The 16056-nt window shown below is 45.8% G+C and overlaps 1 protein-coding gene across 50 annotated transcripts in view; it reads left to right on the top strand.

The window, feature by feature from the left end:
• ncor2 (nuclear receptor corepressor 2) overlaps positions 1-14500 on the top strand; it is a 180850-nt gene extending 166350 nt beyond the window's left edge. For 46 of the 50 annotated variants that reach the window (XM_090237380.1, XM_090237370.1, XM_090237371.1 and 43 more), the window contains 9 exons: positions 24-532; positions 2994-3127; positions 3408-3592; positions 4539-4667; positions 4869-5008; positions 5122-5175; positions 10150-10362; positions 10662-10838; positions 11007-14500. In XM_090237380.1, the coding sequence (XP_090093506.1) occupies positions 24-532; positions 2994-3127; positions 3408-3592; positions 4539-4667; positions 4869-5008; positions 5122-5175; positions 10150-10362; positions 10662-10838; positions 11007-11188 (1723 nt within the window). In that variant the 3' untranslated portion in view covers positions 11189-14500. The remainder of the gene's footprint in view (positions 1-23; positions 533-2993; positions 3128-3407; positions 3593-4538; positions 4668-4868; positions 5009-5121; positions 5176-10149; positions 10363-10661; positions 10839-11006) is intronic. The other 4 variants (XM_090237383.1, XM_090237382.1, XM_090237381.1 and 1 more) reach the window with 1 other exon arrangement.
• The last annotated feature ends 1556 nt before the right edge of the window (positions 14501-16056 follow it).

The raw sequence follows: 16056 nt of genomic DNA, 5'->3' as shown, positions 1-16056 counted from the left end.
AGTGATTGGTTTACCTCTTCCAGGTCCATGCCAGGCTCCAATCGCTACCCAGGCTACAGCCACCTCCAGAGGACCGGGATGCCTACTGAGGGCTACCCACCAAGCATGGACCCCAAGGAAATGGGCCGGGATGGTGGCAAGAGCAGGGGAGGCCTTCCTAAACACACCCAAGACCAACATGGGCCCTCTATATCCTCCAGCAAATCTGACCCCAAGCTGGCCAACCCTAACCAAGGGGGTTACCCCGTGCCCTACCCCCAGGGCTCTGCAGCCTCTTACCACTCAGGCCGGCTCCCACCTCACCTGCTGCCCCCCCAGTCGGATAGCCATGTTGGCCGCGGAGAAAGTGGCACACCTAGTAGGGAAAAGACTCAAAACAAACCGATGTCCGTTCAGGAACAAGAGCTCCGATCACTCGGTAAGACCACCATGACTGCGGCCAACTTCATAAACGCGATTATCATGCGTCAAATTTCTTGTGAAACGGGGATGCCAGAGACGGGCTCGCTCGTGGCCAACAGCGCCAGTGATGGTAAGACGCTCTGGATCCCAGGGTCCCCTCATCACCCAGACCCTCCCCCCGTTCGTCTGTGGCATATTGCACGCTGTGGTGGTTGGCATTATCAAATCAGTCCAATTCATTTTTACATGTTATGTTTTCGTATTCTTTTTTCAACACTATACTATTTTATATTTTTTTCCATGTAACTTAGAACTATGTCGTTTTGTTTTTTAAATGTGGGTACTTGAAGACCACCAAAGGTGACCTCTGGATCCAAACTTAAACATCTAATATTATTATTTAACACGTTTGACTTTCAGAAGAAAAAGCAGAAACTGGAGCTGACTAGATATGGACAGAGTATTAAGGAGATGAAAGCGGCTGACGAGCTGGGTAAATCAAATTATCCAGCTCGTTTTTATTAAATTACTATGTATTGACCATTATTATGGCAAAAATACAGAACTCAATTGGTATTTCCTTGAAGAGAAAGATCCTAGGTGCCCTTTAAGGTATCACACATTGAAAATTTAAGCATAACATCCTTTGCTGCTTCTTATTTTCATTTCAGGACATGACGGTCTTCTATGTGGCATCCCCCATATTGCAGACTTAGTTCACCTGTAGTGTTCAAGAGTTCCAGATTAGAAACTAATCTATGAGATGTAATGTTGGTATCCTTATTAGGATTGTAGTAATTCTGTTCATATTTGATTAATAGTTAGTAATGACACCTTCCTTACAGAATCACCTCACAAAACCTAAAATGTGCCAGAAGTAAGGCAGAATATTGCTAGCTAGATTACCTAAATGACCTAAGCTTTCTTTTATGGTGTGTGACAGTCAGCTTCTCTCAATATAAACCAGTGTGAGTTGTGTAGTAGGAAATGTCCAGGCGAGCCTGCCAGAGTGCATCACCAGCCTAAAGCCCCACCAGCCACCAGACAGACCCTCACTGGGGCTCCAGATAGTAATGCTCTTCCACTGGAGGGGGGTCGAGGTGGGGGGCAGGGAGAAGGCTTGAGGGGTGGTGGTGAGACCACAAAAAAAGATCCAGGGTGGAGGGGGGTGCTGCAGCTTCAGGCCACAAAGTATATGCATGCCCTTATTATGCCTCACTGTAATTTATGCAGATTTTTTCCACAACACCTCTCAACAAAACCTCAGACTTTTCCAATCACAAAAAAATGTTGATCTTGTTTTTCCACTTGTTAAGCTATGTGCCACATCAATATTTCTGACATGCATATAGGGCAAGTGTGTGCATGCAAAGCTCAGAGAAGTAGTGTGGTATAACAGACTGTGATATATTTATATACTGTTGCATTATCAGTATTGTCCATTAGGAAAAAGCTAGACCATACATTCACAATGCTACAGAGAGAAGACAGTAGTGCATTATGAAGCTGGATTTCAAATGGACCGGAGACACTATTTTCTGAGCGACGGTAGCAACTGCCAGCCGAAGACAGTGTCATGTTGTTCCAAAGCTCTAGCAATAGAACAGATGAGTGTCTTCAACACAGTGGGACTCCAGGGAACTATGCTGCCCTCCAGGGGTGGACTGACTTACATCAGCTGCTCCAAAGATGAATGCTCTGGTGCAGAACATTTCCAGAGCACAACACACACTGTATGCGCATTGCGTACAGTTTCTGTAATGAAAGCCAGAGATTAGTCAAATTGGCTTAGGGCACTCCCTAAAGCCCCCTGTGGGAATGACCTCAAAATAGTTCCTCAATGAACCTTAACGACACTCTAGGGCTGTCTGAGAACGTCCTGGTCCATTTTAACTGGTACTATACTACAGAATACACACTTGTTGCTAGCACACTTTTTAAAACAGGAAACCCATTTGATCTGCTGAAATCTAGGCCAATATCATAAATATAGAATGAAAAGCAGCAGCAGTGTTCGGTGGTCCTTAAATTTGGCGCCATTTCTTCTAAGCTCATCAATTTATGGACCATTATGTCACCGCCTAGCTTCTTAGTCCGATTTTTGGGGGTTTGAGATTTGTGCGTCTCTCCTTTGAGTAGAGTGCAATATGGAAATAAGTCAATCGGGATCTAAAGTAGATTGTCAAATCCAACACACTGGCTGACAACACATAGTAGAGACAGGATTTCTGCAGAAGGGAAAGTGCCGTTGCGCTCTTATACACAGCAGATGTCACGCAATGTTTACAGAGCACAACGTCAGCTGTGCACATAATGGACTTGTTTTGAAAACAAGACATTTTTTAACGATGCATGTGTTTTTGTTTATTTTATAACAAGCTCTGCCTGTAAGCTGCCTCTATTCAAACTGGCCCAAGCAACTGAATTTCTGCCTTCTTTGTCCCTTCTGTGTGTGTCTGTGTACCTGGTGGTGCTGCTTAATTTGTGTGTGTGTGTGTGTGTGCACTCGCTCGCGCTCTGTATGGCTCCACCCCTGTGTGCAATCTGTGTGGGTGCTTGTGTGTGTGTTGGGCTGTGTCCTGGACCCTCAGCTCAACAAAAGATGATGCCCATGGACCAGCACGGTCCGTACCGGCCTCCCTCCGAGGAGAGGCTGTCCCCGGGCCAGCAATCCCCCCTGATGAAAGGCAGCCAGAGGGTGGTCACCCTGGCGCAGCACATCAGTGTAAGCCCCCTAGTTAATGACATGGTGTTCATATTTTACTGTATTATCAGTGTTGCATTTACCATGATAAGGATGATTTTAATACAGTTCTTCTCAGATCAAAGTCTTCTGTAGAAATTAAATGGGGAGCTTTTCTTGGGGGCTGACAAGTGGAAGGTAAAGATCTGGCTGAACGGGTTGGGGATGTGGGAATATAGAAGTCACTAGAAGTAGGTAGGTTTCCTCCTTGCTGCCTGTCGTGTGTCTGACCCTTGTCTGTGATGTTGTGTGTGGGTAACAGGAGGTAATCACCAAGGACTATACCCGGCAGAGCCAACAGGCCCAGCAGCAGTCCTACCACAGCAACCCAGTCCTGGACCTAACCCGGCCCCTCAGCGCTCCACATGCCCTGCCTGCCTCCCAGGAGTCTAGCCAGGGACCTCGCTACACTCCAGAGAGGACAGGAGGGGAACGTACTCGAGATGGGTATGGCCCAAGACTGTGTGTTACTTCATGTTCACCCTTGGCAGGGTCGACACAATCGGATGCATCCGGTTTTCAGAGGAAATGGGAGAGAGCCTGTGCTGCGACTTCTGTTTCTGGATGTTAACAAGGCGACACTCCATCTTAACTCCTCCTCCACATGTATTAGATTGGTTGAACAGTGCAGAAGAGAACATCCCACCTTTTTCTCATAAGGAGCAAAGTGTGGGGTGTCCGGTCAGGTGTATATTTAACGCCTGCTACGTTAGGTACTTTATGTACAATATGTCTACTTACATGCTGACTCACACGCGCATATTGATTTTGTCCATCCAGACACTACCAAGACACGCAGATTGAATTAACAAAACTAACTCTGAACCAACTATATTAATTTGGGGACAGGTCTAAAAGCATTAAGCATTCTGTTGCTAGCTAATTTGTCCTGGGATATAAGCATTGGGTTGTTATTTTACCTGAAATGCACAAGGTCCTCTACTCAGACAATTAATCCACAGATAAAAGGGTAAAGCGAGTTAGTTTCTAGTAATCTCTCCTCCTTCATGCTTCTTCTTCATTGGACTTTATATGGCTGTTGGCAACCAACTTTAAGGTGCATTACCACCACCAACTGGACTGGAGTGTGGACTTCAGTTCAGCTTTCTGTCACCCACGTGGGTATATGCTCCTAGAAACCAACGAGGAGATGGGAGAGGTTCTATGTTAGTGCCTGGCTAGGCAGAGGCTCGTTGATGAGCGCGAGCACTTTGGATGCAATGATTGAGTAACATGTATGTGTACATTTATCTTGCAACGCTCACAGGCCTAAACCGTGCGGTGTGGTCAGCATGTTATGTACAATATATCTACCAGCATGTGGAAATGTAGAAGTTGAATATTAACTACTATACTCAGACCACAGTGGCTTATTTGTGTGTGTGTGTCCTAGGTCTCCTCAGCCCAAGGCATCACCTGTCAGTATGTCTGCAGACGGCATTGAGCCAGTGTCCCCTGCAGGAGCTATGTCTGAACCAGATACACAAGGGGCCTCCTACCCCAACGAGCAGGGAGAGCAGGGGTAAGGCCTCATCCTACCTCCTTCCCTTCTTCACACAGCTAGTAGTCATTCAATCACTCTAACCCACAATGTCAGTTATGTACTCCTTATTGTTAACACATTTTCTTGACAACTCTTGGTAAAAATGTTGGGCTGTATGTTCTATTGTGTGTAGTACAGTAGTTCTCCTGATGCTAACCAGACGTGGACGTCTCTCCACAGCATGGGCTCTCGCTCCCCTCCCAACACCCAGCCCCCAGCCTTCTTTAGCAAGCTCACTGAGAGCACCTCGGCCATTGTCAAGTCCAAGAAACAGGAGATGATCAAGAAGATGACAGTGGTCGGCAGTGAAACTGATTTCAGTGAGTCCCACTCTCACAGTGACCGCATACAGCATTGATACTGTAGTACTGTAGATACTATATTCATTGACAAAGAGAATATGCTTTAAAGAATAGTATGTTTCTGTTTACAGATACTGGCCAGCCAGGAACAGAGATTTTCAACATGCCTGCCTCTACCACTGCAGGTAAAATAGAGATGGATTACCATGGGATGTTTGTGGTGAGAGGTGGATTAGTGTTACTCTCAACCACAATGCTGTTGTATAACGTGCTTGGAGTAGTCCTAGTTTTTCTGTGATTTATGTACCATGGACTGTGCAAGCTAGTTTTGCTGTTATGTGATCAGGGTTGGGTAGGTTATTTTCTAAATGTAATCTGTTACTAGTTACCTTTCCAAAATGTCAGACTCAGTTAACCCAAACTCAGTAATGTAATCGGGTTACTTTTTAAATGACTTCCCCCTTAAGACATTAAAATAAGATAAAATAATATTACCAATTGAACGACATCTGTTGCAGGATAAATCATAGCTGGCCATAAATGGATGTTGCATTTTACTTTATGGGTTGGTTATGTAGGCTTCTTCAAACCCATCGCTTTCTACTACATATAATATAATGATTAGGTTATATCTTTACATTAAAACCCAAAGTCTGTAAGATTGCCAGTCATTCCAATTAATTGAACCCCTTGATCTTCAAGAATAGGACTTGGAATTATGGAAGTATAGATTAGCCAAATAGTTTTAGAAGACATAGCTTGGACTGTAGCCTAGAAAAGCCTATTCCTGTTTTTTTCCTGTGACCCATCAAACACATTTGGTGTGTCATCAGTCTCTGACGTATGTCTCTGACGTCATCAGTCTCTGACGTCATCAGTCTCTGACGTATGTCTCTGACGTCATCAGTCTCTGACGTCATCAGTCTCTGACGTCATCAGTCTCTGACGTATGTCTCTGACGTCATCGGTCTCTGACGTATGTCTCTGACGTCATCAGTCTCTGACGTATGTCTCTGACGTCATCAGTCGCTGACGTCATCAGTCGCTGACGTCATCAGTCTGACGTATGTCTCTGACGTATGTCTCTGACGTCATCAGTCTCTGACGTATGTCTCTGACGTCATCAGTCTCTGACATCATCAGTCTCTGACGTATGTCTCTGACGTATGTCTCTGGCGTCATCAGTCTCTGACGTATGTCTCTGACGTCATCAGTCTCTGACGTCATCAGTCTCTGACGTCATCAGTCTCTGACGTATGTCTCTGACGTATGTCTCTGACGTCATCAGTCTCTGACATCATCAGTCTCTGACGTATGTCTCTGACGTATGTCTCTGGCGTCATCAGTCTCTGACGTATGTCTCTGACGTATGTCTCTGACGTATGTCTCTGGCGTCATCAGTCTCTGACGTATGTCTCTGACGTATGTCTCTGACGTCATCAGCCTCTGGCGTCATCAGTCTCTGGCGTCATCAGTCTCTGACGTCATCAGTCTCTGACGTATGTCTCTGACGTCATCAGTCTCTGACGTATGTCTCTGACGTATGTCTCTGACGTATGTCTCTGACGTCATCAGTCTCTGACGTATGTCTCTGACGTCATCAGTCTCTGACGTATGTCTCGGACGTCACCAGTCTCTGACGTATGTCTCTGATGTCATCAGTCTCTGACGTATGTCTCTGATGTCATCAGTCTCTGACGTATGTCTCTGCCGTCATCAGTCTCTGACGTATGTCTCTGCCGTCATCAGTCTCTGACGTATGTCTCTGCCGTCATCAGTCTCTGACGTATGTCTCTGATGTCATCAGTCTCTGACGTATGTCTCTGCCGTCATCAGTCTCTGACGTATGTCTCTGACGTATGTCTCTGACGTCATCAGTCTCTGACGTATGTCTCTGACGTCATCTGTCTCTGACATCATCAGTCTCTGGCGTCATCAGTCTCTGGCGTCATCAGTCTCTGACGTATGTCTCTGACGTCATCAGTCTCTGACGTATGTCTCTGACGTCATCAGTCTCTGACGTATGTCTCTGACGTATGTCTCTGACGTCATCAGTCTCTGACGTCATCAGTCTCTGACGTATGTCTCTGACGTCATCAGTCTGATGTCATCAGTCTCTGGCGTCATCAGTCTGATGTCATCAGTCTCTGGCGTCATCAGTCTCTGGCGTATGTCTCTGACGTCATCAGTCTCTGACGTATGTCTCTGACGTATGTCTCTGACGTCATCTGTCTCTGACGTCATCAGTCTCTGGCGTCATCAGTCTCTGACGTATGTCTCTGACGTATGTCTCTGACGTCATCAGTCTCTGACGTATGTCTCTGGCGTCATCAGTCTCTGACGTATGTCTCTGACGTATGTCTCTGACGCATGTCTCTGGCGTCATCAGTCTCTGACGTATGTCTCTGACGTATGTCTCTGGCGTCATCAGTCTCTGACGTATGTCTCTGACGTATGTCTCTGACGTCATCAGTCTCTGACGTCATCAGTCTCTGACGTCTCTGACGTATGGTCAGACTCGCTCCGGCGGAACAAACTTGCACCTTTTTTCAATGCTGGATTGAAAGTCATTGAGAAAACAGAAAGGTGGAAGTTTTTTTCCCGCGAACATCCTTTCAGAATTTAAAAATAATCCTAGAAGTAATCATCTAGTTTTTCGAAGGTATCTGTAATCTGATTACAATATTTTGGCTTGTAAGATATATATCTTTTTTTTTATCTGTTACATGTAATAGTTTACTCCCCAACTCTGGTGACTATGTAGTGGTATAGATCAGCATGTTACAGTAGAGAGGCTCTCCTCCAGTTTGTATAGATATGGCCATGTGCCCCTTATGAACCCCTAGCAGACACAGCTAGGCTTCGGGCTGAAGCTTTAGGGCGTGTGCATCAGCTAGGCTACTCACAGGATACTGGAGAGCAGTAGCTACATCCTGGGTGTAATCTAAAGTACACCCCACCCTTTCTCTCCCTCCTCTGGAGACTCCAAACCTACATAATGCCCACTGACAAAATCTGTGTCTCTCTTTCTCTGTGAGGATGTGCTGCCTGGTTTAGTCTTCCTCTCTGCTGTTCCACTGCACTCTTTCTCTCTGAGGATGTGCTGCCTGGTTTAGTCTTCCTCTCTGCTGTTCCACTGCACTCTTTCTCTCTGAGGATGTGCTGCCTGGTTTAGTCTTCCTCTCTGCTGTTCCACTGCACTCTTTCTCTCTGAGGATGTGCTGCCTGGTTTAGTCTTCCTCTCTGCTGTTCCACTGCACTCTTTCTCTGTGAGGATGTGCTGCCTGGTTTAGTCTTCCTCTCTGCTGTTCCACTGCACTCTTTCTCTGTGAGGATGTGCTGCCTGGTTTAGTCTTCCTCTCTGCTGTTCCACTGCACTCTTTCTCTGTGAGGATGTGCTGCCTGGTTTAGTCTTCCTCTCTGCTGTTCCACTGCACTCTTTCTCTGTGAGGATGTGCTGCCTGGTTTAGTCTTCCTCTCTGCTGTTCCACTGCACTCTTTCTCTCTGAGGATGTGCTGCCTGGTTTACTCTTCCTCTCTGCTGTTCCACTGCACCCTTTCTCTGTGAGGATGTGCTGCCTGGTTTAGTCTTCCTCTCTGCTGTTCCACTGCACTCTTTCTCTGTGAGGATGTGCTGCCTGGTTTAGTCTTCCTCTCTGCTGTTCCACTGCACCCTTTCTCTGTGAGGATGTGCTGCCTGGTTTAGTCTTCCTCTCTGCTGTTCCACTGCACTCTTTCTCTCTGAGGATGTGCTGCCTGGTTTAGTCTTCCTCTCTGCTGTTCCACTGCACTCTTTCTCTCTGAGGATGTGCTGCCTGGTTTAGTCTTCCTCTCTGCTGTTCCACTGCACTCTTTCTTTCTGAGGATGTGCTGCCTGGTTTAGTCTTCCTCTCTGCTGTTCCACTGCACCCTTTCTCTGTGAGGATGTGCTGCCTGGTTTACTCTTCCTCTCTGCTGTTCCACTGCACTCTTTCTCTGTGAGGATGTGCTGCCTGGTTTAGTCTTCCTCTCTGCTGTTCCACTGCACTCTTTCTCTCTGAGGATGTGCTGCCTGGTTTAGTCTTCCTCTCTGCTGTTCCACTGCACCCTTTCTCTGTGAGGATGTGCTGCCTGGTTTACTCTTCCTCTCTGCTGTTCCACTGCACTCTTTCTCTGTGAGGATGTGCTGCCTGGTTTAGTCTTCCTCTCTGCTGTTCCACTGCACTCTTTCTCTCTGAGGATGTGCTGCCTGGTTTAGTCTTCCTCTCTGCTGTTCCACTGCACCCTTTCTCTGTGAGGATGTGCTGCCTGGTTTAGTCTTCCTCTCTGCTGTTCCACTGCACTCTTTATCTCTGAGGATGTGCTGCCTGGTTTAGTCTTCCTCTCTGCTGTTCCACTGCACTCTTTATCTCTGAGGATGTGCTGCCTGGTTTAGTCTTCCTCTCTGCTGTTCCACTGCACTCTTTATCTCTGAGGATGTGCTGCCTGGTTTACTCTTCCTCTCTGCTGTTCCACTGCACTCTTTCTCTGTGAGGATGTGCTGCCTGGTTTAGTCTTCCTCTCTGCTGTTCCACTGCACCCTTTCTCTGTGAGGATGTGCTGCCTGGTTTAGTCTTCCTCTCTGCTGTTCCACTGCACTCTTTCTCTGTGAGGATGTGCTGCCTGGTTTAGTCTTCCTCTCTGCTGTTCCACTGCACCCTTTCTCTGTGAGGATGTGCTGCCTGGTTTAGTCTTCCTCTCTGCTGTTCCACTGCACTCTTTCTCTGTGAGGATGTGCTGCCTGGTTTAGTCTTCCTCTCTGCTGTTCCACTGCACTCTTTATCTCTGAGGATGTGCTGCCTGGTTTAGTCTTCCTCTCTGCTGTTCCACTGCACTCTTTCTCTCTGAGGATGTGCTGCCTGGTTTAGTCTTCCTCTCTGCTGTTCCACTGCACTCTTTATCTCTGAGGATGTGCTGCCTGGTTTAGTCTTCCTCTCTGCTGTTCCACTGCACTCTTTCTCTCTCCCCTTCCTTTTCTTTCTATTACTCTTCATTCTCATATGGGCTCTTTTCCATTTCAATTCTATTTGACTCTTTCTTGCTCTATTTATTTGTATCTCTCTCTCTCTCCCACTACTCAATGCCTTGGTTATGTCCCTCACACCCTCTCTAACCTCCACCTGTCCCCTCTTGCCTCCCAGGACCTGTAAGTATCCGCAGCCACCCGGCTCCTGAGGCGTCCGGTAACACCATAGGCCTGGAAGCCATTATCAGAAAGGCCCTGATGGGCAAGTATGATGACCAGGCCGAGGAGCGCCCTCCCTCCTCCAATGCTATTAACTCCATGGCTGCCAGTGTGCCTGCCGCTAATCCTCTCGCTGATGGACGGACCGAGGACTCTTACTCACTACAAGGTGTGATATTACCCCTCAAATCTCCCTCTGTCATAAGCCTCCACTCAGTTACAAGGTAGGGGTATTTTCTCTGTGCGTTGTATGTACTGGTGTTCATAGCAGGCAGTATTTCCAATTATGAAGCCGTAATGTATGTGTAACAAATAAAATATTGTATTTAGGCTACTTAATTAATATTTGTTAGACAAGTTTTTCACAGTTGTAACTTCAGATGTATGGAACCTGCTATGTAGATAAATGTGGATAGAATTGGTCAATTAACCACAGGGCTGTGTTTTGTTCCCTTCTTCTGCCTGCAGGTGGGGGGAAGCCAAAGGGTAGCGGGCGCTCTAACGGGCGGAAGGCCAAATCCCCCGGGCCAGGCCTGTCAGGGGGGGAGAGACCCTCCTCTGTGTCCTCTGTCCACTCTGAGGGGGATACCAGCCGCCGCACGCCCCTCATCAACCGTGTCTGGGAGGACCGGCCCTCCTCCACAGGTACTGCTCCCCCTCTCCCTGCCCATACTGCACCTGTCACATCTACACCATCTCATCCCCCACTGCTCATATTCAGCTGTACCTTTAAACCCTGTGTACTGCAGTCTGCTACCCATGGCATCATGGTCAGCACTCAATGATGTATTGTTGCTGTTCTTCCTCCTGCAGGCCCCACTCCCTTCCCATGTAACCCCCTGACCATGCGTTTCCCCGGTGGCATGCCAGTGTCAGCGCCCTCCCCCTCCTCTGGCCAGCTAGGGGTCCAGGGTCTGGGGCAGGGGCGGGCCTGGGAGGAGGAACCTAAGCCCCTGTTGTGTTCTCAGTACGAGACCTTGTCTGACAGCGAGTGAGAGACCCTGCCATGGAACAGAACAGCACCTACCAACTATCAACCACCTCCACTGCTGCTGCAGACACACACACACACCACTCTACACTCTCCACCCCACTCTACACTCTCCACCCAGGAAAAGGAGTGACCTCTTAGCCTCCCATCTCACACTGCTGACTGAGCATCTCAAGCGCTGATGGTGGTGTGCTGAGACACTGCTGCTCAGTGAATGTGTGTGTGTGTTGGTGTTTCTGTGTATACATTCACTCCAGGACTACTCTAAAGGACAAATCACTTGTTTTTTTACTTGCTCCCCCCCCCCTCTTGCTGGCCTTATCAATACGGACACATCAATTCATTCACTTTGTTGTGTACGTTTCTAGTGTCTTCTACGGATTGTGGAAGGGACTTGATACGGCCACATAGTCTGATGTTCATGTGTTTTAATCTGACCTGTTGATGGATTCACTGGCCCTGGACAAGGATGGATGTGTCCTCTGTTGTACAGGAATCCTGCTCTACTCTGTCTGGGCTCTGTGAGCAGGGTTTCAACCTGGAGCTTCAACTTGGAGAAGCCTGCTGCCTCCACTGACCATCTCGATCTCTCATTCTTTCTGCCAATGACCCCATGGACATGGAGTTAACCACACAGAGCTCTGCATGGAGAGGTCTGCTAGGGAAGTGGACTCCTTCACTGACCCATGTCACTGTGCAGAGGGCAGTGGGACAGGCAGGTAGCCAGGCAAATGGCATCCATAGTGCAGTAGAGTACAGTACATTAGTGGACACTCGGCCGGTGCATTTCTACCACTATCAGATGATGGACAGGAGGGAAAAAAACACATTGTTTTCCTGTGTTTGTTATTTCTCCTTTTTAAATCAAGTCAGTCCAGTCTTGTGTTTGAAAGTGAGCTGAGACCGCTAGTACTTTTTATGGTGAATTTTGATGGTGTCAGTTATTGTTTCTTATTTGCAACGATTTATCTTGGGGGGTACGTGGGAGGGTTATATCATTGGTTAACAGGGTATACATGCTGTCCATTGCTGATTATGTCATCATACATTTGAAATGTTATAGGAGGACGGTGGTGGCGTATGTTCTCCGGGCATCCAATAGAGAGAGTGGACTGTGGGTGTGATGGATGGCACTAAGAGACAAGTGACACTTTCTCACTCTTTGTATATGAATCATGCCTATGTGTTTGTTGAGACTGTTTTTGGATGTTAAGCACTTAGTTGTCAATCTGTTCACAATGGCATTTTTAAGAATGTGTGTTTCGGGCAGGTGAGAATAGACTCAAGAAGAAGAGTGTAGAATCCTACTAATAGAAGCGTCCTCCTCCTTTAACATCTGTTTCATTTGGTCTTGCCACATACATGATTTAGTGTTCCCGCACTCAAGCGACAATCACAGCTAGTGAAACATGACCTAGTCCGCTTAGTGCGGGTAGAGACCAACCTTAAAGCTGCTTTAGGGCAAATTACCCGGCATTAGAGTTGGAATGTGCTTGCATTAAAGAGGTGACAAATAAAAGCCATCTATGTTTCTATGCCCCTTGGACCATGGTGGTGCCGGCTGTGGCTGTAGTGTGAGCCCCGGCTGGCCAGCTGGAAGTCTGTCTCTAGGATGGAATGCCTATTGTCTCTAGGAGCTGCCTGTTGTGACGGTCTGACCTCTGAACTTTTACTGTCTAGGGGAAGAGGAGCTCTGCCTCACCAGGCCAGACGCACATTTTTATCTAGACCCAATTTTGTACAGTTCTAAGATTCCTAGTGTTAAGTGCCATTCATTTTACAGTAATATACAGTAATAGTTACCAAGTGACGCACACATTTCTTTAAATATTTTTTTTCTACGTGCCAGGGTTATAAGTGTTTATGCAGGGAAATGTTGAAACCAAGAGCAGATGAAATGTCCTTCTTTTGATGTCTTTTGTTTTGTCCAAATCTGTCACAGCCTTAGCGCTTAACTGTCACTGTCACTTACACATGATTTACAGTGGGAGCTGCTAACTTACTGTTGTGAATGTTAAGATATGAAAAGCAGTGTATTCTGTCTGAGGATTGTAGAACTTGCTGCTGTCACATCAGGTTACCATGACAATGGGCAACGACATGGTTGAATGTCCTCTTGCTCTTTGCAGGCTAAGCAATAGCTATATAAAAGGTGAATGCCAAGAAGAAAGATGTAAAAAAGGGTGCTGTTTGAAAGGCGATCATATAAACATTGCCCAATTTGTTTTTACAGGCAACATACCCTCAGTCCTTAGTGAAAGGTATTATATTCTGGCATGGTCCTGATTCAAAGGAGGTTTAAACAGTCCAAAAGTTAGTGTTACATTTGTGTGATTTAAGTTTTTGTCCATTTCAATGATGGTGTCCATGGCTTGTATTGACTGTTGAAGCCAGAGAAGCACAGCTGTTCTCAGTGTGACCTGTTTAGAGGGACTGCACGGCAGTGTGTTATCCTGTCCACTAGTTGAGAGGGAGTTGAGTTAGTCATGATGGAGACGTGTTAGTAGTGAACGTGGAACAGCTTTCACTCCTTCCTCTTCACTGGATTACATAACGTTTCTACTCTGGCTACCTATTATACTGGTCATGTTTGACATCTAATCAGTCAAGGTGCAGCTATATGAAAAGGCTGTAACTGGACCCAACCGACTACAAGGTAACCCCAGCTTTGTATTATAAGATAGTTTGTGTCTTTACTTGTATATCAATTGACTATTCATGAAGTCATTGGGAGAGAGCAAAGTGACAGTAAAGTTTGACGTGACAAGAAGACCAAACCATATCCAGATGTGTTAGCTAAATAAATAGCAGAGGAAATGAGAATAACCCGTTGTTTTTAAATGTACTGATGTGTATTTGAATGATTTATGCTTTTCACTCGTTTCTGTTTGTTCTTACACCGCTTGCTTTGATTATGGTCATGACACTCTCCATGCTAATAGTTAGCATTTCATTTGTAATGAAAGGAATGTTTCAAAATGAACGAAAAATGAATTAATCGAAGGGCCGATAGGATCCCTGTATTGTCCACAGGTTGGGGGGGGCGACGACATTGACATTGACATTGATCAACCGTATTGTGCGTAATGATTTGTTTTTTTAAATAATTATAACCCACTGTATAATAGCCAGGATTGTATATAGAACTGAAGAGATGTAAATATATATGTGGCTTGCTGCAAGGTTGGTATTTACAGAAAAACTATTCACACTGTTTAATTCTACATGCCCACCAGCAACCTTTGTGGAGAGCAGTGTAACAAAAACAAAAAAACACTGCCTTAATGTTTAAATAAAAATCTTATTGCCATTGAAACTGATGCTGTTCATGTCTTTCTGTATACTTTGATTGCCATGTATTACATTGTTGCAAATGTGTATGATCACCAACTGAATATCCTATTTTAAGACTATTTTAAATTGGAGAGGGGGGAAAATAAAACGACTAGATATGATGCAAACAGCTATCTTGGATCTGAGAGAACTGAAGATACACTATATTGCTGACAAGTGTATAAAATCGAGCACACGGACATGCAATCTCCATAGACAAACATTGGCAGTAGAATGGCCTTACTGAAGAGCTCGGTGACTTTCAACATGGCACCGTCATAGGTTTGCAACAGTTTGGGGAAGGCCCTTTCCTGTTTCAGCATGACAATGTCCCTGTGCAAAAAGCGAGGTCCAAACAGAAGTGGTTTGTCGAGATTGTTGTGGAAGAACTTGGCTGACCTGCACAGAGCATTGACCTCAACCCTATTGAACACCTTTGGGGTGAATTGGAACGCCGACTGCGAGCCAGGCCTAATCGCCCAACATCAATGCCCGACCTTACTGATGCTCTTGTGGCTGAATGGAAACAAGTCCCCGCATCAATGTTCCAACATCTAGTGGAAAGCCTTCCCAGAAGAGTGGAGGCTGTTAGAGCAGCAAAGGGGGGACCGACTCCATATTAATACCCATGGTTTTGGAATGAGATGTTTGACATGCAGATGTACACATACTTTTGGTCATGTAGTGTATGTTTAAAGCTGATCTAGTTTTAGAAAAATTAACTATCCCAGTCTAAATTGCTACCACATAATATAGTGCAGTGGAAACCAGCCGCCACAAGTGGGTGCTAGACTCTTATTATTGGATGTGGTGGTTGGGACAATGAGCTGCCTGCATAGCTTTGCCACACACCGCTTCTCTGACAGTAAAGAAAGTACCATAAAACACAGGAGGAGAAGAAATGTCACGTTGACAATCTAATGAGGGGGTTAAACGCAGTGATCTGAGGTCCAGCAATTATGAGTTAATGAACTATTAATCCCCAGGGGTTCATTGTGAACAATACCCAGAAGTTGTGCGTTTGGTAAAACTGAACGTTCTTTTTTAAAAATGTTGCTTGCTCGGTGAACATTTATTTTTATGTTGCAGGGAGGTTCTAAGAACGTTTTACTCTGGTTCCTTGAACGTTTTCCTGGGAGGTTTTATTAACAATTTTCTGTGGATGATTCAATAAGACTTAATAACACTGCTATTTTGGGTTAACTTTTTACTCCAAGCACAGATGGGACATACGGAAATTAATTTCCTTAAGCATTCATGCAACCACGTTTTTTTTTTTTGTGTGTGACACAGCATCGGTGACATTCAAACCTATAATCTTCTGTTCTCTTTACATGGAATTAGTCCACTGCAGCATCAGGATGGAGCTAGCATGCCATGTTTTTTTTTTTTTTACAAATACAAGCTGTTCATTTTAATCTATTAAAACCATAGAGATAAATAGAGGACTCATCTTTGTATCTGTGCCATTATAGCATCTGTGACTGCACGGGGAGCACCATTGAGGCAATCTCCATTTTGAAGTCCATTTTATTCACG

The sequence above is a fragment of the Oncorhynchus mykiss genome, chromosome 6 (assembly GCF_057628025.1).
Source record: "Oncorhynchus mykiss isolate SJ-2025 chromosome 6, ASM5762802v1, whole genome shotgun sequence".
NCBI classification, from domain to species: Eukaryota; Metazoa; Chordata; class Actinopteri; order Salmoniformes; family Salmonidae; genus Oncorhynchus; species Oncorhynchus mykiss.
Note: the sequence above shows the minus strand (reverse complement) of the source record. Positions and strands in the feature narration are given on the sequence as shown.